At 36.8% G+C, this 27,298-nt stretch overlaps 1 protein-coding gene across 3 annotated transcripts in view; it reads left to right on the forward strand.

The window, feature by feature from the left end:
• LOC133528796 (small G protein signaling modulator 2-like) overlaps positions 1-27,298 on the forward strand; it is a 172,187-nt gene that overhangs the window by 71,714 nt on the left and 73,175 nt on the right. For all 3 annotated transcript variants that reach the window (XM_061866263.1, XM_061866262.1, XM_061866264.1), the window contains one exon: positions 24,731-24,894. In XM_061866263.1, the coding sequence (XP_061722247.1) occupies positions 24,731-24,894 (164 nt within the window). The remainder of the gene's footprint in view (positions 1-24,730; positions 24,895-27,298) is intronic.

Consider the following 27,298-nt stretch of genomic DNA (forward strand, 5'->3'; position numbering starts at 1 on the left):
CCGGCCAAGAGCATGTCGGGCCACGCTCAGTGTAGGGTTCCGTAGTTACTCTTCCGTCACAATAAGCTAAACTGGAGCTTAAAGTATAGTAAATTGTTAACCAAGGGATGAAACGGTACCTTTCACCCGAGTTAAACAAATATCAAATATCAGTACCTAATTAAAGTAAGTCTTTTTACTATGAAGGGAAAACTTTTTGCGATAACTCAAAAACAGCTAAACTGATCATATCCGCTATAGTTTTCATTTAATGTCTTTCTTAAGCTCTACTTCCACGATTTTTTTCATATTTTTTGGACCTATGGTTCAAAAGTTAGAGGGGGGGGGGACACATTTTTTTTTCTTTCGGAGCGATTATCTCCGAATATATTTACTTTATCAAAAAATGTTTCTCGAAAACCCCTGTTAGTTTTGAAAGACCTTTCCAACGATACCCCACACTCTAGGGTTGAAGCGAAAAAAAAATTTCACCCCCACTTTACCTGTAGGGGAGGTACCCTAAAAAAAATTAAATTTTTAGATTTTATTGTACGACTTTCTCGGCTTTAATGATTTATATATCCATGCCAAATTTCAGCTTTCTAGCACTAACGACCACGGAGCAAAGCCTCGGACAGACAGACAGACAGACAGACAGACAGACAGACAGACAGACAGACAGACAGACAGACAGACGGACATGGCGAAACTATAAGGGTTCCGTTTTATGCCATTTGGCTACGGAACCCTAAAAAAGACCGCTTTTTACCGCTGCGACGATACACGATACTCCCTTATGCTTGTAATGTACATGTTACCTACTTACTAATAGCCCCCGTTTAGCCTATTCTGACACAATGGTAACTACTGCACCCTACACTGAGCATGGCCCTAAATGCTCTTGGCCGACTTTTATATAGTATGACCTTTCATCCACACAAGAAAAATTGGCACTAAAATTAAAAGCAACGGTATTAGAATATACATAATATATTTTTTAATCGAACGAAAAAATAACAAAAGCAACTCTGTTCCATTAAGTAATGATTTAATTTCCATTAGAGGTAATTTTTACTAGTACATATTAAGACAATAGGGTGCTATAGAGGTAAAAAGTTATGTAAAGCGATAGCTTAGGCTAACACGTACAACATTGTCATCCATCCTAGCCGCAGGCGCTAAGAGCCAAATCAGGGTCTGCCCGGGCCCGTGTCCCTGGTGCCGCCCTTGACCTCCCGCCCTAATCAATCATTATGTGCCTACCTAAAAGCCGGCGTTTACGCGGGTCTGGGTTTGAATACAATAGGCGTACGTATTGTAGTAAACAAATTTTGTAAGTAAACAAAAGGTCTAAATAAATACCTACAGTACGTTTATGAATTCCCGTTAATTAGTATTACCTATAGGGCTACCACTAGTTTGACTTTGACACTGATAGGTACAAAGCGTGTGTGTAACTTAAAGCCCGACCAGAAATATATGATCATTGTCAAGAGGGCGCTGTTATTCTCATGTATAGGGTGACAGTTCAGTTTTAGTTCCATTTAAATTCCGCAATATGGCGCGTGATCATATATTACTGGTCAGGCTTTACTTTCTGTGCATCTGGCTTGTACTCGATATAAATATGTGTGAGCGAGATGTATAGAAAGTAAGTTACGCGGACGTTAGCGAATATGTCAGTTTGACACTGCTAAGGTAGTCGTGGTAAAGGATGACTCACGCTAGACCGGGGCGGACCCGGGCCGGGCCGTTCGATACGTCATTTTCTATGACGGCTGATCGCTGATCACTTGGTGCTTTCCACAGAAAACAAAGCGCCGGAAGCTCCGGCCCGGCCCCGGCCCGGTCTAGCGTAAGTCATCCTTAAGGCTATTGTAAATATGCTTTTTTTTATAGTTAAGGGCAATGATAGCGGTGTGACCAAATACTAAAACTATGCACACTTGTACAGTCAGCATGAATTTAAGCAAACAGAACAACGCGTCAAATGAAACTTCCACAGACTCATTATTTTACGTACATTTTTGTAAACTTATTAAAGAATTAGTACAATTCGCTTCAAAAGCCTTTTTTGACGGGTAGTCTCATCTCACTATTAATGCTGATTGTTCCTATACATCCTTTATGCCACTTTTTAATTCTTTTTTTAATGTTTGGCTTTGTAGAGACGTGCATGACGTAGATCCAGTTTACACTAGTAGAAACAATTATTTAGGTAGGGACCCATCGAAGAAGAAACTGAAGTTATTGATGCGAGCTAGGCAATATTTACTGACGTGGAAACGAAACTGAACAATAACACACCGAAGCATGTGTTTCGAGAAACAATATAAAAGTTTCTTTGTTGATATGAATTGTTAACTATCTTGTGCCGAGTTGAGCTTCTATATGTAGGTTGTTTTCATTTGTTTCTTCCGGGACAAGGCAGCTTATGTGGATATTCTATTCAAAGTGAGGGTATTTATTACTTGTGTCTGTAATTTGAAACGGATTACCGTTTAAAGTATGTATTGTAAGCCTTTGACCATCGTCAATCTACTTCAATTCTTGAGCTAATACTTCTGCACTTTCTATATGTTTAATATTTACATTATGTGTTTGCATTCACCCGCTAAAGAGAGAGGAAAGCAGCAAACAACACAAAACAAATATTTACAAAAATCTTGCGAATAATTTCTCCTTTTACTTGCCATATTACGAAGCATAGAAGTTCGTGAAAATGTCAAAATCCTCGGCGGCAATACATTCCCGTACAGAGTTTCAAAAGGTATTTTGCCGTGTAATATAAAATAAAATAGTTAAACACTTGTATTTTTAAATAAATCTTAGAACAATAAAAACTGTTCTTGGAAGCGATAAAATTCATTTTCTCAGCAATTGGGCTTGTTTAGAACATCTGGGTGTACTATAACAAACGGGCATTGATAAATTAAGGTGAGCTGTGATGGATAAAATAAATGATGAAGCACTTATAGAAACTTTTATTTTAGTAGTAGTAATTAAGTACTTTTTACGTTTGTTTGTTTCTTTATTTGCTATTATAAGATACAAGTACCTACAAGTATCATGCAAAATTTTATACAATAAAATAAACTTAGCCTAAATCATGCGTAACATTCAAAATGAAAATGAAACGTATTTAATACCTCTTACAATTGAATATACATAAATAAAACTAGAACAAGCTTATCTAAGCTGTATTCGTATAAGGGATTCAGGTATTTTTGAATAATTAAGGTAGTCCTAGATAGATTTATAACGAGTACCTATTAAATATCAAAACTATACAAATTTAGGGGTCAACTAATCTACTTCTCATTGGCTTCTTCAGATTAACTTTAGGTGACGCTACAAACGGGAAGTAAGGGCAGACTGCAACTTCTGTCATAACTTCACACCGTGAAAGTTTTACTATAGTATTAAACTACAAAGGCATTGGTTATTCAAAAGTAGACACTATAGAAACAAAGTTGAGTCCGACCTCACAATATCTTCATAATTAGTGCTGCCAATGAATGATTATTCAGATCTCCCAGCACTTGCCCTTTAAGTAGCTTGTTGCCTAATCTTCACGTAATCTGTCATAAAATGCGTAAGATCTAGAAATTAAAAGCGAAACCGTTTCCACTGTAAGCATTCGTAAAGGAATATTTTAAATTATTACTCAGAGCGGACAAGGTTGAAATTGTTTAGACGCCTAGCAATCATAAATATTTTCGTTAATCCAAATATGTTTACGGGTAGATACGTAGCAGAAAACTTGTTTATTAGTTATTCAGACAGATAAATTGGACGTTATTGAATCGTATAAGGTCGACATATTCCTTATTTTGTTAGCAAGTTTCCTTGCTTGATTACACATAGAATATACGAGAAAAAGGCACTTATTCGTTTGAGGAAAATGTCGGAATGTCACGTGGAGACCGGGGAAGTGGGAAATGGTTAGCATATTGTATGAATATAGCTCGTCAACCGCTATTAGGGTCAGTTGGGTACGCCAGGGCTCTCATCTTACATGTTGCCGACCTCTGACATTTCAGTGAAACCGCGTTTCTCGTCAGGCGCTAAACTGATGACTAATAGAATGTAATTTTTATTTCAAATACAATATTGTTTGGCGCTAAAATTGACCAGGTTTTACTCGAGCACTTAAGAGGGGAGTAACTCGAAATTTTAGTTTTTAATATTGAATTCTTACACAAAGGAAAATCCCGTGAATAAAATCACGCGGAAACTAGATGATATTTTACAAGGATAGACTCCAACGAAAACCTTAAGTTAGGTTAAAGTTAGATCGATAGGAAAAAACACGAAAAAAAAAAAAAAAACATTTCATTTCAATTGTAGGCGTTTTAGTGGTATGAAAGAGCCAGTCAGCCACTCAAAATCCTATACAAAATGAGACTTAACGCAAACGCGTTCGTCACGTTATGATGTCGATAAAATTTACACTAGGGGTACCGATTTGTTATTTGATTCATATCTAGGTATTTATTTTAATAGTATTTGTATTCGGATAAAAAAACATGAAAATGCGTAAAATATGACAATTTTATTGAACCGCTATATCCCATACGGGCGCAAACAGTACCGGATAAACCAATAAGCAAAATTTAGTTGCTTATGTTTAGGGCACCACTTCTAGGGCTCTAAAATCTTGGGAATCAATCACATCTAATGGATGACTCCGGAGAGACCAGCATGGTCTATGAATACTTACATTGCTTACTTATAGCATCAAAATATCTTAATCCGATATTGGATGGACCCCGGATAGATGGCAACCCTAGGTTAGTCGGAGCAGCCATTGGACGCTATTTGGTCGTTAGGGGTTACTCTTAATTATTATTTACTTTTGTCCGAGTTCGTCTCACGAGTAACCACAACACAGGGCTGATTGTGATCAGTGTTTGTTCGATATTTTTACCAAGTTTCTGTAGGTTTTTGTTTTGCTCACAAAATAGAAATTGGATTAGAGTGCTCATTATTAACTACTTGTTTGTAACGTTATTTTAGTAGCTGGATATAAAACAGGTAATATCTGTCGCGTCGAATGATGTTCCCTATGGAAGTTCATTTTTATATGGAGTAAAAGCTGTCACGTAAAATGCTTTAGACATTTTTTGGAATTTTAGCGCATTAATTTATTTATAAATGTATCATTTAAGTAGTCAATTTACTTTAAAAACATAATATTTCTGTAATTACTATTTAGACTTGACGGAAATATCATTGAGACTATCATTCGACGCAAGAATTTATAGTCTTGGATATAATTATATTCCCCGGATTTAAAATATCAATTCATGAGGCTTATTTTAACTTTAAAAATATCAATATCCTTACTACCTAATATTATAAATGTCGAAGTTTATATCTGTCTCTCTCTTTCTGTTACCTCTTCACATGATTTAGACGAACTTTTGTACGAACGGAAATAGTTTAAGTCCCTAGGAAGGACAGGACAGTTTTTATCACGGAATTCGTAAATGTATCATTCTACACGGATAAGATCGCGGGTAAAAGCTGATATTTGATATGAGTAGGATTATCTCTGTGGGACTTTTCGCTTACTTCCTTTCCCAACAAACTTCTCCAGCTTTTTGGTATTAATAGTATAATTAATTAACTTTTCAATTCGCTGTCAACTGAAAGCCACCACTGGCTTTTGGCATTTACATTTAAATGGAATCTGAAATTGCTACGTTAATATTATAATAGGCGAAATCATTAATTGTAATGAGAATAATTTTGATAATTCATTTAAGCAAGCTCGTGGGCTCAAACACAAATGGTGACCTTTACTGGAGTATAATCGTGTCATAAATATTGTCCTAGTTAATAATAGGCAGGTATGTCACCTTTGTGTCTGAAATTATTATTTAGGTATGTTTTTTTTTTTTACAATACGAAGTGATTGACGAGGAGGATCATACTAAGATTACGTCAGGTACATTTCAAGAGGAAATACCAGCTGAGCCCCGTCTCACGCTGACGAAGGCGGCTCCTAAAATTAATGCGATAAGGACGTCTAGGTGAAAAATCGTGCGTCGAAATCTCAGAAGACGTGGTTTCATTCGCAAAATTTGTTTCCTGTTCACTTGAACTTAAACTCAAATTACTCCATTTCACTATAAGACATAAGGTCAAAAACACATATTCTCATATAAACATGAATTCAAAATAGTCTAACACCAAAATACATAAGTCCCAAAACACCCTAAATATAAAACGAACTTATCATGATTATGTACTACTCCCGAAACACCTAATGTAATAAGAGTTGAAACTCGGATCAAACTAATCCCATAATACACTAATCCCAAAATACACCATTCTTTAAAATAACACAGTCTTAAAACACACTAGTATCAAAACATCGTAATTGGGATTTTCGTACCGACTGTGAGGAGAGACAAGGAGAACTACCTGATGGTTACCTTACGGTATGTGCGAAAGAGACCACACAATATATAGCTTCTAGAACCTGCAGGCCCAACCCTTCATCTACCAGCTTATGCCGCATCTCTTAAACCACTTAATACAGTCAGTAGCAAAAATCGCTAAGCGGGGAAGGTGTCTAAAATAACCTCGATACGCCCTTATTATATTTACAATAAAGTCGCGTCAAGATTATTATAACCATTACCACTAGGACGTTTAGGGTATTTTGGGACTAGCTAGTTTTGAAACTACTGTATTTTGAAAATCGTGTAGAATATGAATGGTGTATTGCAGGAATGGCTTGTTTGGGCCTTCTGCTTTTATGACAGTAGGCGATCGTGGTAATAGTATATAATAGAGATAAGTCCGTTTTGAATTTAGAGTTTTAGGGTGTTTTGGGACTTGGGTATTTTGGTGTTAGACTATTTTGAATTCATGTTTATATGAGAATATGTGTTTTTGACCTTATCCTTATGTCTTATAGTGAAATGAAGTAATTTGAGTTTAAGTTCAAGTGAACCGGAAACCAAAATTTTGCTCCTCCAAAACTTAACCAACGTAACGAAATTATGGGAAACGGAATGACAAAAAAAAAATTACTAATGTTTTCTCTTAAGCCTGTCAAGTTAGGACTCGTTTCGCACTCAATTTTCTTGTTTCTATTCTCAGTACCTCTGATAGATCCTTTCACAGGCTAAACACAAAACGGATTACAATTATCTTAAGAAATGATAATCCCAGTTTTCCTATCGATCATAACTTTGGTTTGTTATTCCGATGGCTCACCTAGCGCAAGCGAGCATCCACCTCTGGCGTACCATTTTTGTAGCTACGAGTGTGTTTAAAGATAGCTCATTTGGGTTAATTCTAAATAGTGGTTACCTTTTCTTGATAAAGTAGTACGAAACTTTTGGTCACCCTGCCCCTTAAAATTTAGAAGTACATTTTTTTTAAATTATCTTTATCGGTAAGGCTTTCCGCGCCCCTTCGCCTCACAATGCTCCTTTAGAGAGTCTAGAGCACGCTTCATATAAATTTCTGCTCAAACACGCTCTTCCAACAATATGTCGATATTAGCCCAAACGTGAGGTACAAAAAGGTTATTGAGTGGCAAAGCAAATAGTGAACCAGAGGACGCAGCCAGAGAATTCCCTTATAGGAGAACGATATCGCGTCAGAAAGTCGTTGCATGAGGAAAGCACACAACTGGTCATCGTGGAGATGCTCGGGGGAGTATTTTAGCTAATATGATGAAGATGATAAGCAGCATTGGGATACCCCCAAATCGCGAAAATAATTTTTACCCTCCCATAGAAAATGGACCAGCTAAAATGTATGAAACAGCCAGAATTTTTTTTCGCGATTGTGGGTTTGGTCCTATAATAAAAGTTGCTCAGTATAAGCCCAAAACCTCCCTGGCAACGGGAATGCACATATTTTTTGGCCACCGTGTATATGATCTCCAGGTCAAAGAGCGTTGGTACCTTAGCGGTAAGGGCGTGCGATTTTTAATCCGGAAGTCGCGGGTTCAAACTTTATAAAAAAGGAAAAATTGAAAAATATGACGTATTTTCTTGGTAAAAAATTGGTTTATGTACCATCTTGTACCTATGTATTATTTTATTTTATTTATTATTTTATTCGGTGAACAAAAACATTGTGAAGAATCCGGACTAATAACCCTAATAAGGCCTAGTTTCGTCTGTGGGTTGGGGCTGGGGTCCGATAGTAGTCGCTTTCGTAAAAGCGAGTGGCTACGCCAAGTCTTAGGGTTAGTTGCCAAGCGGAGCCACAAACCCTCATGAGCCGGGGCAAAAAGCCGAGACAACACTAGGGAGATGATGATAATCTCCAGGTCACAGTGGTTACACTTACACTAGTTACCTGGCAGACAGTTCCTCGGTACAGGATACAACTACAAAACGGGAAGTTTAATCCAATTAGTATCTTAATCCGCTTCGTCAGTGTCTCGTAAAAGGATTGATAACGGCTTAAACTTCATGCGCCAAGTAGTTATGAATAGCATCTCTGTAATAAAACGGAAAGAAAAGATATGGCGCCCCGCGCGAACATTGCGACTAAATATAAATATGGCCGTGGCGCGAGATTGTCACTTTTTTCTCAATATCTCTGAAAAAAACTTCTGGTTAATATTTTGCTTGTCAGATCCCTTAGCTATTACTAGCTCTTTTTATAAAATTATACTGTTATGGTATGCAAGACGATATACAACTGAAAATAAATGGAAATTGGACATGTTTTTGTGATTTTTATTACAAGCCAACTTTAACCATTTAAGGTTTTGATTGCAGTTGGCCTTGCAAATATATCCAAGATTTGCGTTGGCCATAGCCCTCTCTTAATGGCTATTTTTCTTTAGGTTATATATTAAACAAGGAAACATGTTGAAAATTTAAATCCAATTACGGATATTTATATTCTAGAAACGGACTTTTTTGGGTGTCAGGGAAAATGGGCCATAAAACAAGTCGATTACTCGATTGACAAACTCATTGACATCACTTATCAAAGTCGGTTAAAAAGTTTCTTCTCACTACGGCTATAAGACCAGTTATATTACCTAGAAGAAGAAAGAAGGATTCAGTATTTGTCTACAAAGTTAAATAATATTTTTATATTATAAATGTATTTATTTATTTATCGTATGGTTTAGTCCCTAGATTTCAATTAAATATATGATTGTATATATGAGTATATATATATATATATATATATATATATATATATATGTATATGTATATATGAGTATATATATATATATATAATCATATATTTAATATATACTTATTATATATATATGTATTTAAGTAAGTAAATATTGTTTATTACACCAACAATTATACATTTTACATATATGTAAAACTACAAATAAACTTAAAAGGAAAATAGAACCAGGTAACATTTATTTTAAGTATTATATTATAAAATAATTAATAGAATCAGGCGTTACTTTGCGGAAATCCATGCTAATTCAAGCAAGAAATATTACTTTGCTAATCCGCGAGAAAATAAAGTGTTAGTCAAACAGTGCTAACCCGTTATACCTACTTACTTGCGTATTTTTACATGCAATTAATATTCCCACCCTCCCACCGCAAAAATAAATACAACTGTGTCTGTGTCTGTGTCAGTTGTCGGGTGTCAGACCGTCAACATCTCCAGCATCTCCTGAGGATGCCTCGTAGAGAGGCGAAACACGTGTCGAGTTTTGTACTTTTGGTGGTGGGTTGTTATATTTATTTGCGTATTTATTTTTGCGGTGGGAGGGTGGGACTATTAATTGCATGTAAAAATACGCAAGTAAGTATAACGGGTTAGCACTGTTTGACTAACACGTTATTTTCTCGCGGATTAGCAAAGTAATATTTCTTGCTTTTTATTATATTATATATGAAAGTATTTACATTTTATACCTATGTTGTTATAACGATTTTTTTTTGGTTTTCCAATGCACCGCCTACAATCTTTTCTGCTTTTAGGTTCACTAGAAGAGAATGAAACATGATATTAAGTTCGCCTTTTGTAAATTAAATTGTTCGTTATGTAATACAGTCTAAATAAATACATTTCGCTGAATACAAAAATAAATACGTAAGCCGCAAAAATAATAAATAGGTACCTACTATTGGCATCTCTCATATCTCATATGGGTACAAATACCGGGAATATTCGTTCTACATTTATACGAAAACGATAGCAAAATCTTTTGTAAACGCGCCCTATAATCTATGGACAGATCAACAGGAACACCGAGGCACGTGTAAAAGCTTATAAATCTCATCGTGGTTCGAATATATGGAATGTCTATAATGTGATTAACTGAGCGGTAAGTGCTGGACTAGCGTGGGCACTATAAAGCACAGATTAAACTGTATTAAGTGTATTATACTAAAGTTTAGCAGATACGTTACTCTCAAACAAGAATAGGATCCGCTTCAGTTAAGTAAGTATATTTTATTAAGTAATAATATCCTGTAATATAATTATTTTTATTATTGAACGTTTAATTTAACAACAAATATGAAAGCCAAAGTTACTTACTTAGCTAAAAACAATGCCCAAAAAGCTGGCTACGAATTAGTAATAATAATCTAAAAAAAAACGTAATTGTTATGTATGGATCAGAATGCTGGGCGACGAAAGTGACGAATGAAAGAAGAGTGCACGCAGTGGAAATGAGAATGTTGAGATGGATGTGTGGAGTGACGAGAAAGGATCGGATTAAGGATGAGTATATAAGGGGAAGTTTGAAAGCGGAGAAGATAAGGAGTGGTAGGTTAGCGTGGTATGGGCATTTAATGAGGAGGGATGAATGCCATATAGGAAAAAGAATGTTAGGAATGAATGTTGATGGACGGAGAGCGGATGATAGACCCAAAAAACGATGGATGGATTGTGTGAAAGAGGATATGAGAAAGAAAGGAGTGCTGAGGTGACGAAAGATAGAGGAGAATGGAAGAGAAGAACATGTTGTGCCGACCCCACATAACGTGGGATAAGGGCAGGAGGAAGAAGAAGAGAAGAATCTAAAAAAACTGGTCAAGTGCGAGTTCGTTTAACCCGCGCACCGAGGGTTCCGTACAAACTTTAAATTTTCTCATGTAACATAATCAAGAAAGACATTTGACCAGAAGTATACTATTAGAATTTCATTACTAAACTTCGGAGATAAGGGGGGGGGGGGGGGTGTTATGGTTTTTTTTCACAGTTTCCTTCATAAGTCAATTATTTTTCACAATGAAAAAAAAATTGTTTTGTAATGTTCCATTTGAGCTCTTTCAAATGATACGTACCCCACTTGACCTAGTAACTAGACTTTGAAATTTTGCCCCCTCTTTATATTGGACATTTTCCATAATTAATATAAATAAAATAAAAATGTTACACTTCCAATGGGTCTGGGTTAGCGTTGTTCATTACTATTCCAAATTTGAAATCGATAGCTTATGTACTTCTTGAGATATTTAGCAATGTGACAGACGGACGGACAGACGGACAGAGTCGCACCATAAGGATTCCTTTTGTACCTACCTTTTTGGTACGGAACCCTAAAAATGGGAATATTTTATTATATTTAATTTCAGTTACTTAAGCTTTGATACTTATTATCCTATAGTTTGGAACTGAAAGATTCTTTTGATCATTATCAATCACAAATACAATAAAGTCTTTACATAAAATATGTCAAATCCTTGTTTTAAATGAAATATCGACTTACTTAATTATTTATAGCTATTACCCGTGTAGTTCTTAAACATGTATGACAGTCCTACTAACGTGCAAGTGCCGAAAGTTATAGAATAAAAGGAAGCTTCCATCTTGGAAAGGATATATATATTATACTGATGTAGGGACGTGGCATGGCGGTGACGCGTGTTTAGAGTCAGTATTTTTGGTATACAATATAAAGGAGTATGTGGCCCAGTCACAGTCAATCGCTTAGCGCAAGGCATACAGTGCGCTCATAACTAATACGATACCGCGGCACCGCCTGGTCTTGATCTTGTATAAATTTATTTTAACCTTCTGATATATTGATGGAGCCGTAATAAATCGGTTTGCAAAAGTGAACTTTGTATTACCTTATCCCCCAACAGGGACACCCATAACTAAAATGAGAATTTGGCATTTTTGAAAATCTTCCATCAGCACGTCTAAAAGCAGCTGGAAATATCTTGTTGTATCTTCTGCAGCAATGTGTAGTCTGTGACTTTAGCCATTCATGTTCATGGAAGGACTCTAACTATCTGCAGTAAATGGACCGGAGGCATTGCTTTTAACTAGATAAAAGACGACACTGTTCTGAACAAGGTTGTCTCTAGCCTTATAACTAAGTATTATTTTATAACATGTAACTCTGTTCCGACTTGACTATGGCCAGTTTAAGTAAATATTCCTCACCCACGACTAAAAGTCTAAATTATTTATTTAATGAAAATTACATTAAAATGACGTAGAGACAGCCCTGACAGCGACACGTGGCGCAGTTTAATAATGTAACTTGCCCGTAATATTCTGCCGGATTTGATTTATAGGATTTTCATTAACCGGCTCTCCCTGGACAGCATTCCATTATTTTAGTTTATTAGCTAATATCTGGAACATTTTGATTTAAGCTCACTTAGTGACAGCACAGTTTAGACTCGCAGGGGACTCTAATATTTGTTACCTTAATTGAACAAATCATGAGTAGAAACGACAGACAAGGTCTATAAGCATTCTCTACCAGTCAAAACAAAGGCGTCAAGGTGACACGTACTCTAATATAATTGTGAGTTGTACAAAACTTATTATAGAGTGATGTGTACTGTAGTTGTAAGGACTCGAGTAATTTCTAAAACGGACTAGAAATTTTATTACCAATTGGGAAGTTATATTAGCTTCATAAATTTATAAAATATAATTTGGTTAGATATATACAAAATATTTTAAGAGCCATGATTTTAATTATTATTATAACAGACAAAACTCTTAAAACTGATTAATTAATAAGCTCGAGCGATTTCCTCTCACGACTAAAATGGCTAACTAATGACGCCTCATTAGTTTACTTCTTCAATTTTTGACTCACACGAATTCAAATCTCAAAATTTGTTTAATAAGTAGGTAGGTATAAATTGAAAAAATTTTTTTTTTAAAGGTGATATAAATGGTGTTTTGGTGCCAATCAGAACCAGAATCTATTGAAGGCCAGATAGATTTTTATATTCTCATATAGAGCTGGTAGGCACTCGACCCCACAAACAATAAAACCTACTTTTATATTTATTTCAGCGACATCATAAATTTGCGTATAAAAGCAAGTTTATGTTCACTAGAAATAATACGTTGTAGCGTGTAATATCAATAATCCTTACTAAAATAGTATAATAAAAAAATCTAATAATCCTTACTAAGTTTTTCTTATATAATAAGACTTGACGGATATTATATCACATAAAAATTCATATACGGACTGACTTTTCTAAACTTCAGAAAATCTTTTCTATTCTCGAAAAGTTATTATCATGAAAAAAGAAGAGTATGTTTTGAATTTAAAATATGTATAGCATTATTTTAATTTGATACCCAACCTCCTTTATGTTGGGTCTCATAAAATATTATATTTGGTAGGTACCTTATTTATAAAACAGTTTAAGGTATCAGAAATACTAATCCAATTTGTGTTAGGTTTTCATCATTGATACAAGATTATAATTTATTTGCCTTGTTCTTCTCGTAAAATAATTCAAAACAAATATTTTTAGGTAAATTATGCATTTTCAGATCATGATTCTAAATCTAATAATCGCGGACAAAATATACATACATACTTATTTGCGTTCATACAAACATACGGGTGATACTGAGAACCTTTTTAGGGTTCCATAGCCAAATGGCAAAAAACGGAACCCTTATAGATTCGTCATATCCGTCTGTCTGTCCGATTATGTCACAGCCACTTTTTGCCGAAACTATAAGAGCTATACTGTTCAAACTTGGTAAGTAGATGTATTCTATGAACCGCATTAAGATGTTTACACAAAAATAGGAAAAAACAATAAATTTTGGGGGTTCCCCATACTTAGAACTGAAACTCAAAAAATCTTTTTTCATCAAACCCAAAAAACGACGCAAAAAAAATACGTGTGGGGTATCTATGGATAGGTCTTTAAAAATGATATTGAGGTTTCTAATATCATTTTTTTCTGAACTGAATAGTTTGCGCGAGAGACACTTCCAAAGTGGTAAAATGTGTGTCCCCCCCCCCCCCCCCCCCCCGTAACTTCTAAAATAACAGAATGAAAAATCTAAGTAAAAATATGATATACATTGCCATGCAAACTTCCACCGAAAATTGGTTTGAACGAGATCTAGTAAGTAGTTTTTTTATAAGACGTCATAAAATTTAAAAAAAAAATATTTTCATGAAACCCATACGTGTGGGGTATATATGGATAGGTCTTCAAAAATGATATTTAGGTTTCTAATATAATTTTTTTCTAAACTGAATAGTTTGCGCGAGAGACACTTCCAAAGTGAAAAAAAAAGCGGCCAAGTGCGAGTCGGACTCGCGCATGAAGGGTTCCGTACAATTTAAGACGTATTAAAAAAATCTTCTTATTAGATCTTGTTCAACATTTTCCCACTTTGGACACACATTTTACCACTTTGGAAGGGTCTCTGGCGCAAACTATTCAGTTTAGAAAAAAATGATATTAGGAACCTAAATATCATTTTTGAAGACCTATTCATAGATACCCCACACGTATATGTTTAATGAAAAATTTTTTGCGCTGGCAACACTGGCCGGGAGCAAACGTCAAATTAGCTCTGCGTATTAAAATAATTATTTAAAACGTTATAATGTAATAATTAAGAAGTTTTGGTGATAAATAGAAAGTTCACATCGCAATTGAAGTAGAACATCGTTATCCTTCTAATGTAACATATGAAGAAAAAATTGACGACAGAAAACAAGGCAACTGTCAACGGCGTAACGTTCCAAATTTAAAATTACACCGTATTTGCCTGTATTTTACCGCAGATTTTTACAGATGAGTATTGTTTTCATAATTTATAAGCCTAGTTTTTTGTTTATTTGTCTAGAATTATTATTTGTCAAACTTTATTTTGTGCTACCTTTATATGTTTTGTGAAGAACTTGGTTTGTAACATAACAGGATTCTAACATATCAAAATATCTTAATTCATTTTTAAATCACTTCAAGAACAATAAAATTATACCCTGTGGTAATGAGTGAACTTGCAAGATAGTGAATTATAAAGTTTACTTTGCAATCTTACTTAGAAATTAAGTCAGTGGAGTTATTTTTACTTTATTTTAGTCATTATATTTTGTTAGAAGCATTGAAATTCATTACATTTTCTGGCACAGATATCTCACATTATGAATATGTTTACAGCAAAAACCACTAAAATGACTACACGCAAGGATGTCTTGGTGGCTAAAGTGCAACAATTACAAAAAGACCTCAAAGAAGCCGCTGTGTTGAATACAAAACTCCTCCAAGAGCAGGAAGAGAGTGAACAGGAATTTGAGCGTGTTGTTCGAACAAATACAACTCTCAAAAGTCAGCTTGCAAATCAGGATATTGAATTTGAGGACATGCAAGGGCAGCGGGATGAACTTCAGGCTGCTGTTGACCGGTTTCAGCAATGCCAGGAGATACACGAGCAGGCATTGCAACGCATTCAGGACCTGGAACAACAGCTGGAGGAGTCGGAGTCAAAAAATATTTGCAAGTATTGCTCCGGCCAGTCCGGACCGCCTAACAATAATTTAAGTATTTTTGCAGAACTTAATAGTTTTGAACTAGATTTAGATAATGAAAACACAGGTAGCTCCCCTATGGTAGGAACTGTAGGTTTTACAAGTTCCGTGCCCATAGAGGGCAGCAGTGATAGTATAATTACACTGAAAGGCTCCAAGAAAATAAAAAAATATTTAAAATTAAGTAGATTCATAAAAAGATCAAAACTTTTAGTAAAACGCAATAATTCAGTATTCAAAACACTACAATCTAAATGTAATAGTGTCGCCTTGAGTGTTGAACTTCTAAATTGTCAATACAAATTAGACCGAACAGTAGAAGAGTTGAATCATCAATCCGATGAATTAAATAAATTGGAATTAAAGTTAAAAGACCTCAATAATAGAGACGAACTATCAAGTAAAGCATTACAGGAATACATAGCCTTTATGAATAATGTTCTAGAACCGGGCAGCGGCTACCCTCTGCGCATGGACTCGCCGCGGCCTCCGACGCGCCCCGTGGCACCGGAGTCGCCCGCGCTGCGCGCCGTCCTGGCCGCACCGTGCTCGCCAGCGCTGCGCGCCCTCTTCGCCTCGCGCGCTTCCCTCGCACCCGAGCTGCGCCGCAGTCCCGAGCCTGCCCCCAGCCCCGTGGACACGACGCCACTGCAGCCATCATCACCGCCGAGCCTTATTGAGCGGGCGTGCCTTGTCGAGCTGGCTCCGTCGCCGCCGAGCCTTGTCAAGCTGGCTTTGTCGCTGCTGACCTATGTCGAGCCAGCTCCGACGCCGCTGCCCTTCGTGGAGCCGGCGGCCTCGCTGCCGAGCCTCGTGGTGCCGGCGGCCCCGCCGCCGCGCCTCGTGGAGCCGGCGGCCTCGCTGCCGAGCCTCGTGGTGCCGGCGGCCCCGCCGCCGAGCCTCGTGGAGCCGGCGGCCTCGCTGCCGAGCCTCGTGGTGCCGGCGGCCCCGCCGCCGAGCCTCGTGGAGCCGGCGGCCTCGCTGCCGAGCCTCGTGGTGCCGGCGGCCCCGCCGCCGAGCCTCATGGAGCCGGCGGCCTCGCTGCCGAGCCTCGTGGTGCCGGCGGCCCCGCCGCCGAGCCTCGTGGAGCCGGCGGCCTCGCTGCCGAGCCTCGTGGTGCCGGCGGCCCCGCCGCCGAGCCTCGTGGAGCCGGCGGCCTCGCTGCCGAGCCTCGTGGTGCCGAGCCTCTTGGAGCCGTGCTCCCCGGCAGGCCGCGCGCCCGCGCCGCCCGCCCCGGCTCGGGCGCCGCCCTCGCGCCGCGCCCCGAGCCCGCGCGGCGGCCCCCGCCGCACCATCCTATACTCTGACGAGGTGGGCTCCGGCCTTGGCGCGCTGCTGGCGGAGCGCTTGTCGCAGGGCGTCCTCAACAACTGTCACCCGGGGACCTCCGCCGATCGACTGATAGAATGTATTTCTACAGGCGAGTTTGACCGCGCCTCCACGCTTATCGTTTTCTTAGGGAATAGTATAGACTGTACTAAGCGAGATATTTTAAAATTATCCGCTACGCTGTCGGCGATTGACCAGAGAGAGGTTGCAAAAATAATTATCTGTGCGCTCCCATATAGAATGTCGAGCAAGGTCAATAAAAGGGTATTTCACTACAATTCTTTATTGTATAACCTTTCCTTGTACAGTAGTACGATTTCGTATTTTGATACGAATAAATTTATACAAGATTTTGTTATGTCCCATAAAAGAACCTACCTACCCAGAAGATGTCTAGTAGAGTGTGCTAACCTGTTAGCATATAATATTGAAGACCCCGTCGTGGCTAGCGCGGCGTCTAATAGCCTTAAGTCACGTAGTATTTTACGCCTTGGTAGCGTAGGTTTTGAGATGGAGCCGTCTGGAGATTTGAATTTAAACTAACCGCTACGACAACGTGTGCACCAGCCGGCTCCGTTCCTATTGATCACTGCGATGCTAGTATGTTTAGTAAAACCGATTTATTGAACTTAGTTCACCAAAATATCCAAGGATTTGCCTGTAAGGAACTTGAAATTGATTTGTTTTTACAGTCCGACAATATTGACGTTCTCTGTATTACTGAACACTGGCTTAAAGGTCATGAGTTTATGTTTAATTTCAATAATAATAATATAGTAAGTTCTTTTTTTAGGAAATCCTGCAATCGCGGCGGGTCATTGATAATGGTGAAACATAATTTAAAAAGTAAGGAACGTAGAGACATTGTTGACATGTCTGTGGAACGGCATATAGAACTTTCCTGTGTTGAGTTGGAACAATTTATAATTGTATGCGTGTACAGGCCCCCATCGGCGGACTATAACTTATTTGAATCGGTCATAGATGAAGTCCTTAGTAGTATTTTTAGAACTCCGAAAAATATAATTGTGTGTGGCGATTTTAATATTAACTTACTTGAAAATTCGCCATTTTGTGGAAGGTTATTAAATACTTTTAAATCCTTCAATTTAGTCAATGTATTTTGTGAGCCTACTCGAATCACAGCAACCAGTGCTACATGTATAGATAACATCTTTAGTAACAAGGATGCGATTAGTAAATCTGTTATTAACAACCTAAGTTCTGATCACTGTGGATTAAAAGCGTCTTTCAGCGGGAAAACTGAACAAATTCCTCAAGATACCATGTGCAGGCCGATTTCCGAAAAGCGCCTAGATTTATTCAATCGTAAAATCACTAAACAATTATGTTGTCTTTCATGTAATCAGGATAACCCTGACTGTTTGAGTTCCGAGTTGTTTAACTGTATTAAAACGGAATTTGATGCCTGTTTCATTCAGAAGAAGGTGCAAGGCAAGGCCAAGACTAAATTTTGCGACTGGGCTACGCCGGATATTCACGAGAAAAGACGCCGACTATACGACTTGTATGATTTAAAAGCAACTGATAAAAGGCCGGAATTTCTGGAGTACGTTAAGAATTTTTCTAAATCTTTTAAGATGATGTGTGTCGCCGCTAAAGCTGATTATTTGTCCAAAAAGATCCTAAGTTCTAGTGATAAAGTTAAAACTGTATGGCAAGTAATCGGCAATGAAACTGGAAAACGTAAGATGAAGGATCCGCACTACACCGTACGAATTGCTGACACTTTAGTAAGTTCTGACCGTGAAGTGGCAGATCATTTTGAGCGGTTTTTCTCGAATATACCGGTAGAAACAACAAAGTCTCTTAATTCATCGCCAGACGTCGCTGAAGAAATTTTGAAGACAAATGTGGCGGAATGTACAGAAATTTTCAAATTTTCGTATGTCACTCCGAACATAGTTCTTAAGACTTTTAGGTCATTAAATATAAAGAAAACAGAAGACCTATGGGGTCTGTCAGTCAAAGTATTACATTCCATTATTGAATCGATTGCACCATACTTAGCTGAGATTTTCAACAGATGCATTGATGCTGGAATTTTTCCAGATATTATGAAACATAGCAAAATTATCCCGTTGTTTAAATCAGGAACAAGAACCGACTCCACAAACTTTAGACCTATTTCAATACTACCGGCATTAAGCAAAGTGTTCGAGAAACTTATTCTAAATCAACTATCGTCACATTTCAACAGAAATAAACTGCTTGATAGCAATCAATTTGGTTTTACCAGAGGTCGATCAACTACTGACGCCGGTGTGGTACTTCTAAAACACATCTTTGACGCTTGGGAAAAAGCTCAAGATGCTATTGGAATTTTCTGTGATCTGTCGAAGGCATTTGATTGCGTTGATCACGAAAATTTAAAGAGAAAATTAAGCCACTATGGGATAAAAGCTAGTGCCCTTGACCTTGTCTCATCGTACCTTTCGAATAGAACTCAGCGAGTAGTTATTAATGGAACTCAATCGGCTGGGTCCCCGGTAGCCCTCGGAGTGCCGCAAGGTTCAATTCTTGGTCCCTTCCTGTTTTTGGTATACATCAATGACCTACCAAAAGTTGTGCAAGAAAGACATGATATAGTGTTGTTTGCAGATGACACTTCCCTTATATTTAAAGTGAACAGAAAGGAAAATAGATTCGAGAGCATTAATGACGCGCTATCTACCGTATTAAACTGGTTTACGGCAAACAATTTGCTTTTGAACGCAAAGAAAACCAAATGCATCAAATTTACGCTACCTAACGTCAAGCAGGTAAATAACAGCAAGATTAAAATAAAAGGTGATACGCTGGAATTTGAAGATCGAACTGTTTTCCTGGGAGTCACTTTAGACTCAAAACTACAATGGCATGCACATATAGCCACTTTAGCCGGCAAACTTAGTTCAGCAGCCTATGCAGTGAGGAGAATCAGACAGCTAACAAACGTAGAGACGGCCAGGCTGGTTTACTTTAGTTACTTCCATAGTGTTATGTCGTATGGAATTCTGTTGTGGGGAAAAGCGGCAGACATTCAGACAATATTTGTACTGCAAAAGCGAGCTGTACGTTCCATCTATGGACTGGGCGCTCGAGTATCCCTAAGAGAGAAATTTAAAGATGCAAGCATTCTTACCGTTGCATCTCAATACATACTTGAGAATATTATGTATGTTCGGAAAAACATTAACGAATTCAAGCTTAACAGTGATATCCATAACTATAACACTAGAAACAAGCATAAACTTGCTGTGCCCGCCCACCGCCTCCGTAAGGTTAGTACGTCTTTCGTCGGGAACTGTACACGTTTTTATAACAAAGTTCCCACTGATATAGTGAATTTGCCTCTTAACAAATTTAAGTCACACGTTAAGAGCTCTTTGTTAAGTAAGGCGTATTATGCTGTGAATGATTTCATAGATGATAAGGATGCCTTTAAGCCAGTAGCTTGATCTTGATAGTATGATAAAAATGTCAGTAATAGTGTTTTCGTTTTCTTCCTGTGAAATAACCATACTAGCGTCCAGTAGAACTGACACAAGAGAACATCATGTTCTCGTTTGATTGTATTATTTTAGTTTTGGACACTTAGAGACCTTATACACCTCTAAGATTTTATTTTATTTTAAATTTTATTTTATTTTAAATTTCATTTTATTTTAATACCTATTTTAATGATTTGGACACTTAGAGACCTGTACATCTCTGAGTCAATTTAAATTTATAATTTAGTTTTATAGGTAGGCACTCCTTATGAATAATATGTAGTCGCGTTTATGTGGCGCTATGCCGTCTTTAATGCAACTTACAAGCACAAATGTTGTATCTCACAATTTTTTTTATTATATTTATATTAATACAACCCGGCAGCTTGAACATGTCATGCTCGCTTAAAAGTCTTTACTTACGGTGGCGTCGTTGATCGGGTCGCCACTTTCCCGAATGAAGGTTGAGGGAGGCGATGGCTGAGATACACGTCATACTCGTGAACGGGTGCTGTTTGTGGAGACCGGTCTGTTTAAGCTTACACGGGGTACAGGTTATGTTAAAGTATGTAACTTTACTTTTGAGTGACATTAACGTGAGACACTTCATTCGGTTCTTGTCTGTTTTAATTTATTTGTCTTTTAATTATTTATATAAGAATTCAAGCCTTGGCGACCCTCTACATCTCTAAGGATAATTTAATATATATTTTTATATTTTATCTCTGACACTTAGAGACTTATACATCTCTAAAGAATTTTAGTATTTTATGGTTTTATTTTTTTATCATAGTTTTTTTTTGTGTAATTTGACATTTAGAGACAGTATACATCTCTAATAAAGTATTTATTATTTCATAGATTCGATATTTGTAATTGTTTTTTTTTTTTAATTTATTGTTTGTAAAAATGGACATGTAAAAGTGCCCCTGTGGCCTATTTGCTGAATAAATGTTTGATATTTGATATTTTTTTTTAATTTTATGACGTATTAAAAAAAAAACTACTTACTAGATCTCGTTCAAACCAATTTTCGGTGGAAGTTTGCATGGTAATGTATATTATATATTTTTTTTAGATTTTTCATTCTGTTATTTTAGAAGTTACAGGGGGGGGACACACTTTTTTTCACTTTGGAAGGTTCTCTCGCGCAAACTATTCAGTTTAGAAAAAAATTATATTAGAAACCTTAATATCATTTTTGAAGACCTATCCATAGATACCCCACACGTATGGGTATGATGAAATAATTTTTTTTTTTAATTTCATGACGTATTAAAAAAAAACTACTTACTAGATCTCGTTCAAACCAATTTTCGGTGGAAGTTTGTATGGCAATGTATATCATATATTTTTTTTAGATTTTTCATTCTGTTATTTTAGAAGTTACAGGGGGGGGGACACACTTTTTTTCACTTTGGAAGGTTCTCTCGCGCAAACTATTTAGTTTAGAAAAAAATTATATTAGAAACCTTAATATCATTTTTGAAGACCTATCCATAGATACCCCACACGTATGGGTATGATGAAAAATTTTTTTTTTTTTTAATTTCATGACGTATTAAAAAAAACTACTTACTAGATCTCGTTCAAACCAATTTTCGGTGGAAGTTTACATGGCAATGTATATCATATATTTTTTTTAGATTTTTCATTCTGTTATTTTAGAAGTTACGGGGGGGGGGGGGACACACATTTTACCACTTTGGAAGTGTCTCTCGCGCAAACTATTCATTTTAGAAAAAAATGATATTAGAAACCTCAATATCATTTTTGAAGACCTATCCATAGATACCCCACACGTATGGGTTTGATGAAAAAAGATTTTTTGAGTTTCAGTTCTAAGTATGGGGAACCCCCAAAATTTATTGTTTTTTTTCTATTTTTGTGTGAAAATCTTAATGCGGTTCGTAGAATACATCCACTTACTAAGTTTGAACAGTACAGCTCTTATAGTTTCGGAAAAAAGTGGCTGTGACAGAATCGGACAGACAGACGGACATGACGAATCTATAAGGGTTCCGTTTTTTGCCATTTGGCTACGGAACCCTAAAAATGTGTGTCCCCCCTCCCCTGTAACTTCTAAAATAACAGAATGAAAAATCTAAAAAAAATATATGATATACATTACCATGCAAACTTCCACCGAAAATTGGTTTGAACCAGATCTAGTAACTAGTTTTTTTAGTACGTCATAAATGGTACGGAACCCTTAATGGGCGAGTCCGACTCGCACTTGGCCGCTTTTTTTTGCTTTAAGCGGGCGAAGCCGCGGGCTAAAGCTAGGTATAATATAACGACCGGAAAAAATTGCGAAATATTAAAGAAATAAGTATTGTACCGCGATGATACGAGTAAGAAATCTCCCTTAATTTAATTTTAATTTGGTATAACTAATGTTGCGACTGCTTAAAAGCGTAAAACTGCGTAAAAGGCATTGGTCGTTGGTCGGGAGAGTGAGCGAATCGGCGAACAGCATTGTTAAGACTGTGTACGAAACATGCTATTGTAGGAGTAAGGTTTCACTTACGCCTTTTTAATCTTAGCTTAGTGTAGTGTAATAGGTATATATTAATTAATAATAATTGTAATTGTAACTATAATTTTTAAATTGGTATGTAATGGGTTTATACCTTAATAAATAGCATTTTTATTTTTATTTATTTATTTAAGTCGATTTGTGATATTTTAACCTAATTACGTAGTATTGATATTAGATAATAGGTAATCATGTACTCAACTAGTACTTTCGCTTGTTTGGAACTTCAACGAGTAACAATACTAAATTTCACAAAGGTAATACCATAAGTCGACTTGTTATACCTCGCCTTATTGAAAAGGTTTGGACAATCCTTGCAATGTTTAAAAGCTTCTAATCGCGGGCTGTCGCCGGCCCCGATAACTTCTAATTAGTTTAATATTCAACCGACTCTAGTTTTACAACTATTAGTTATTTGTTGTTTGGGTCTTTGGGAGTTCTAAGATAGTTTAGCATGTTACGATAATCGGGAAACGATGAATTAATTTGATTTATCACGAAATATTTTAACGAGAGGGACACTTCAAGTTTAATATTATCTAGAGCAAAGTACTCATAGAAACGATTAGAGGCTTCCTTTTTAGGGTTCCATACCAAAAAGGTGCAAAAGGAACCCTTATGGTGCGATTCTGTCCGTCCGTCTGTCACGTCGCTAAATAGGTATATTATTTCAAGGATACTTAAGGAATTAAATTTGGAATAGTTACGAACAAGGCTATTAGTGTTATTTTTTATTTAATTATAGTTTTGGTAGCATATTTTTAAGAATAGGAGACTTGGCAATGGCAACGAATGTAAAACAACACTTAGGTACGAGTAATATTTTTTAATAAATCGAATACCCACATATTGTATTTACTCGTTTCTTCGCATAATGTACAGTAAAACGTTGTGTAATACGAATAGCCTACTTTCCGTACTAGCCAAGTGATACTACTGAAAATCGAATTAAACGCCGACCGAAACATGAATTAATAATTTTATGAATATAATCACGTGACTTTTCGTAGCATCTATCATCCCTATACATTTTAATTTTCGTTTGACGTTTGTCAATGTACAGTAGGGTTCAAAAGTGCATGAACATCTTCGCCTTATATCACAAATTTATAGCATATCGTATTTACTCGTTTCTTCGCATAATGTACAGTAAAACGTTGTGTAATACGAATAGCCTACTTTCCGTACTAGCCAAGTGATACTACTGAAAATCGAATTAAACGCCGACCGAAACATGAATTAATAATTTTATGAATATAATCACGTGACTTTTCGTAGCATCTATCATCCCTATACATTTTAATTTTCGTTTGACGTTTGTCAATGTACAGTAGGGTTCAAAAGTGCATGAACATCTTCGCCTTATATCACAAATTTATAGCTTATATCACATATTATCATAATCGGATGTTGATGCCATTAAGCTCGCAGAAAATCAAATACAATCTACCTAGATTAGAATAGGTACGCTGTCAAGATTGTATGAAAGACGCAGCCAACACAGAAAGTTAGAAAGATAAACTTTCTGTGTTCATAATTTAACCTGGTTTTCTAACTTTCACTTATTCAGTCCAATAAGTTTAATATATCTTAAAATAACGCACTTTCCGTGATATATGTAATTATAATATTTATCTTTGTCCACAGCATTGCCCAGAAGCAGCACTAGTATCCGCTCGAGTACTGTCCGCCGAGGGCGCACCGGCGGTTCGGTCGGCCTCGGGAGTAGAGCGACGGCCTTCGGCCCCGCGACCGCCTCTGAACAAGCGAGGCTCCGGCTCCTTACTGTCATCTTCACCACCACAACCCAGGTCAGTACCAATCATAAAAAAGTATTTAGCTGTAATACAAACACATCGCCGCTCGGGCGTGGAGCGATGGTTGCAACCGCTTCTCAACAAGCGAGGCTCCGACCCCTTACTGTAATCTTCACCACTACAACCCAGGTCGGTACCAGTCATAAAAAGAAGTGCTTAAATGCTAAAACGTTTGAAACTTTTCAAACCAAGGAGGTCCGGTCACGTCGTCCAAGCCTATGAGAAACGAATCATGTTTTATCCTTCTAGACATAAAGCTTTTTCTGTCCTACTCAAGCCGCTTCAAAATTAACAGATTCAGTGAAACCCTCACTTTGAACATAGGTATTTACTTGTCACACCAAACATCGCTCAGGTTTTATATAACAGACAAACCCGCGTCAAGCCTGAAACGTTTTCTGTTTACTGAATCGTCCCTGATTCAATAAGCCCAAAATGATGAATGTATGATCCAAATATAACGCATTAGACCTTCAATAATATAATAGATATTTGATTGAATAACGTGATCGTTTTGTATGCTGACTTTCCACTATTTCACACAGAGTGGGTATTGATAAACTGAATCTAACTTGTCTTCAGAAGACAACATGCTTTGATTGATGCCTGTAATAACTAATAACTATTTAATGAAAAAAATTAAAAAACCCACTACGTTAATATCCCAAAAATATTCATTTTATGCCAAAATGCCTTACATCTTTTTGGAAAAGAGCTGATAGTCTTCAAATACTAGGTCGATTTCTACCAAACATAGCTAAGAACCACCGAAGGAAACTCGCTTTCACGTAAAAAGTGTAAAAACGCAACAAATTCGGTTCATCCATTGGAGAGCTACGACGCCAGACAGACAGAGACACAGACAGACAGATATTGGCGTTAAACATATTTAACACCACTCTTTTTGCGTAGGGGGTTAAAAAAACAATGGCAGCATGAAACATTCATTTCAAACAATGGCAGCACAGGTTCTTTGTAGGTATGGATTTGGTAAAAGACAGCAGTTTATTCTCCCGGTGAAACCATCAGAATTACTGCCGACCTAAAAAAATCTAAAATGACATTTTCATGTTAAAAGCCACAAACATAACTAGTAATCGATTGTAAAATGTAAGCTCGTACTGTAAGTTTTTGGATATTTTAAAAACGTGTGCCAATACATTAAATAAATGATATAAATTTTTAAGGTCAAATAAAAGCGAAGTACCTATTACTGGCTATTACTCAACTCAAGCTAGGTATCGCGTGGTATCGCAAACGGGCACAACTTTACTTGGTCGTAAATAATTAAATATCATCGCTTATTGCTACGACATCTTGCAATATACGTTGCCCTGGCATTTATCCGCTTGAATTTCCCTCCGGCAGTTACAGGGGAAATTCAATTTAGCCACGATTAATTTAAACGCCTTGCTTCAAGGTCGCTTCTTATTAACGAGATTTATTACGAATTGTTTGAATATTCTGCGATATTTGAGTGACGTAAATGGGGGAATATTGTTGTAATGAATGTAAGGATCAAAGCCTAGAGAGGAATTATATTGATTTGATAACTGCTAATTAAAAAGGGATCGGTCATTGCGGTTAGCCAGTTCTGAAAACCTAGTACCTATAGTAGTCGAGGTACAGTCAGCGTCAAATAATTTTTAGCAGTCAAAGTGGCCAAATAGTTCGGTACACCAAACTAAATATATGGTGTACCGAACTATTTGACTACTTTGATTGCTACAAAGTATTTGACGCTGACTGTACGAGTAACAAAGTTTTAGGTTTTATCACTATCTACAACAAAATTTGAAGGGGTGCGAAAATGGGTTGCTTCGAGAAAAGTATGGTACGCCTGTCCCAGTTGTTCGCAGGAGATATTTTTGGCAATATTTAAAAACCTGGAACATTTATTAAAATTACCTACCTATCTCATGTCAGTCAAGCTATATTTTTTAAGGATTTACTTCTTAAGGTAATTTCGTGATATCTCTGCAAACTGATTACATTTGCTATCTCACGATAATTTTACTAAAATGGGGAAAAAATGCTTCCGTTTACAGCAGTAGGCTTTTTTCATGATAGACAACAATTTTAATCTACGCATCCTGTTGGAAAATGAGTATATTTTACGCATGGTATGTATATGTAGTACGTCACAATTAAACATAATATAGGTTCTATTTTCTCTACATATATTTATGTTGTTGATAGGCCTATAAAACTTTTTCAATTGTCTACATAATTTCAACGAATTCTTTCTTGCTTTGCGGAACTTTGTAAAGAATTTGCCCTTTCCTTTTTAGCCTCCGGGCTTGTCTTTTGTTACGAAAGATAAAATACTCAATGTGGCTATCGATGTGCATTTTGAAAATGATAAAGGTATATTTTTTCCCAAACAAACTCTTAGTCA

The sequence above is a fragment of the Cydia pomonella genome, chromosome 20 (genome assembly GCF_033807575.1).
Source record: "Cydia pomonella isolate Wapato2018A chromosome 20, ilCydPomo1, whole genome shotgun sequence".
Taxonomy (NCBI): domain Eukaryota; kingdom Metazoa; phylum Arthropoda; class Insecta; order Lepidoptera; family Tortricidae; genus Cydia; species Cydia pomonella.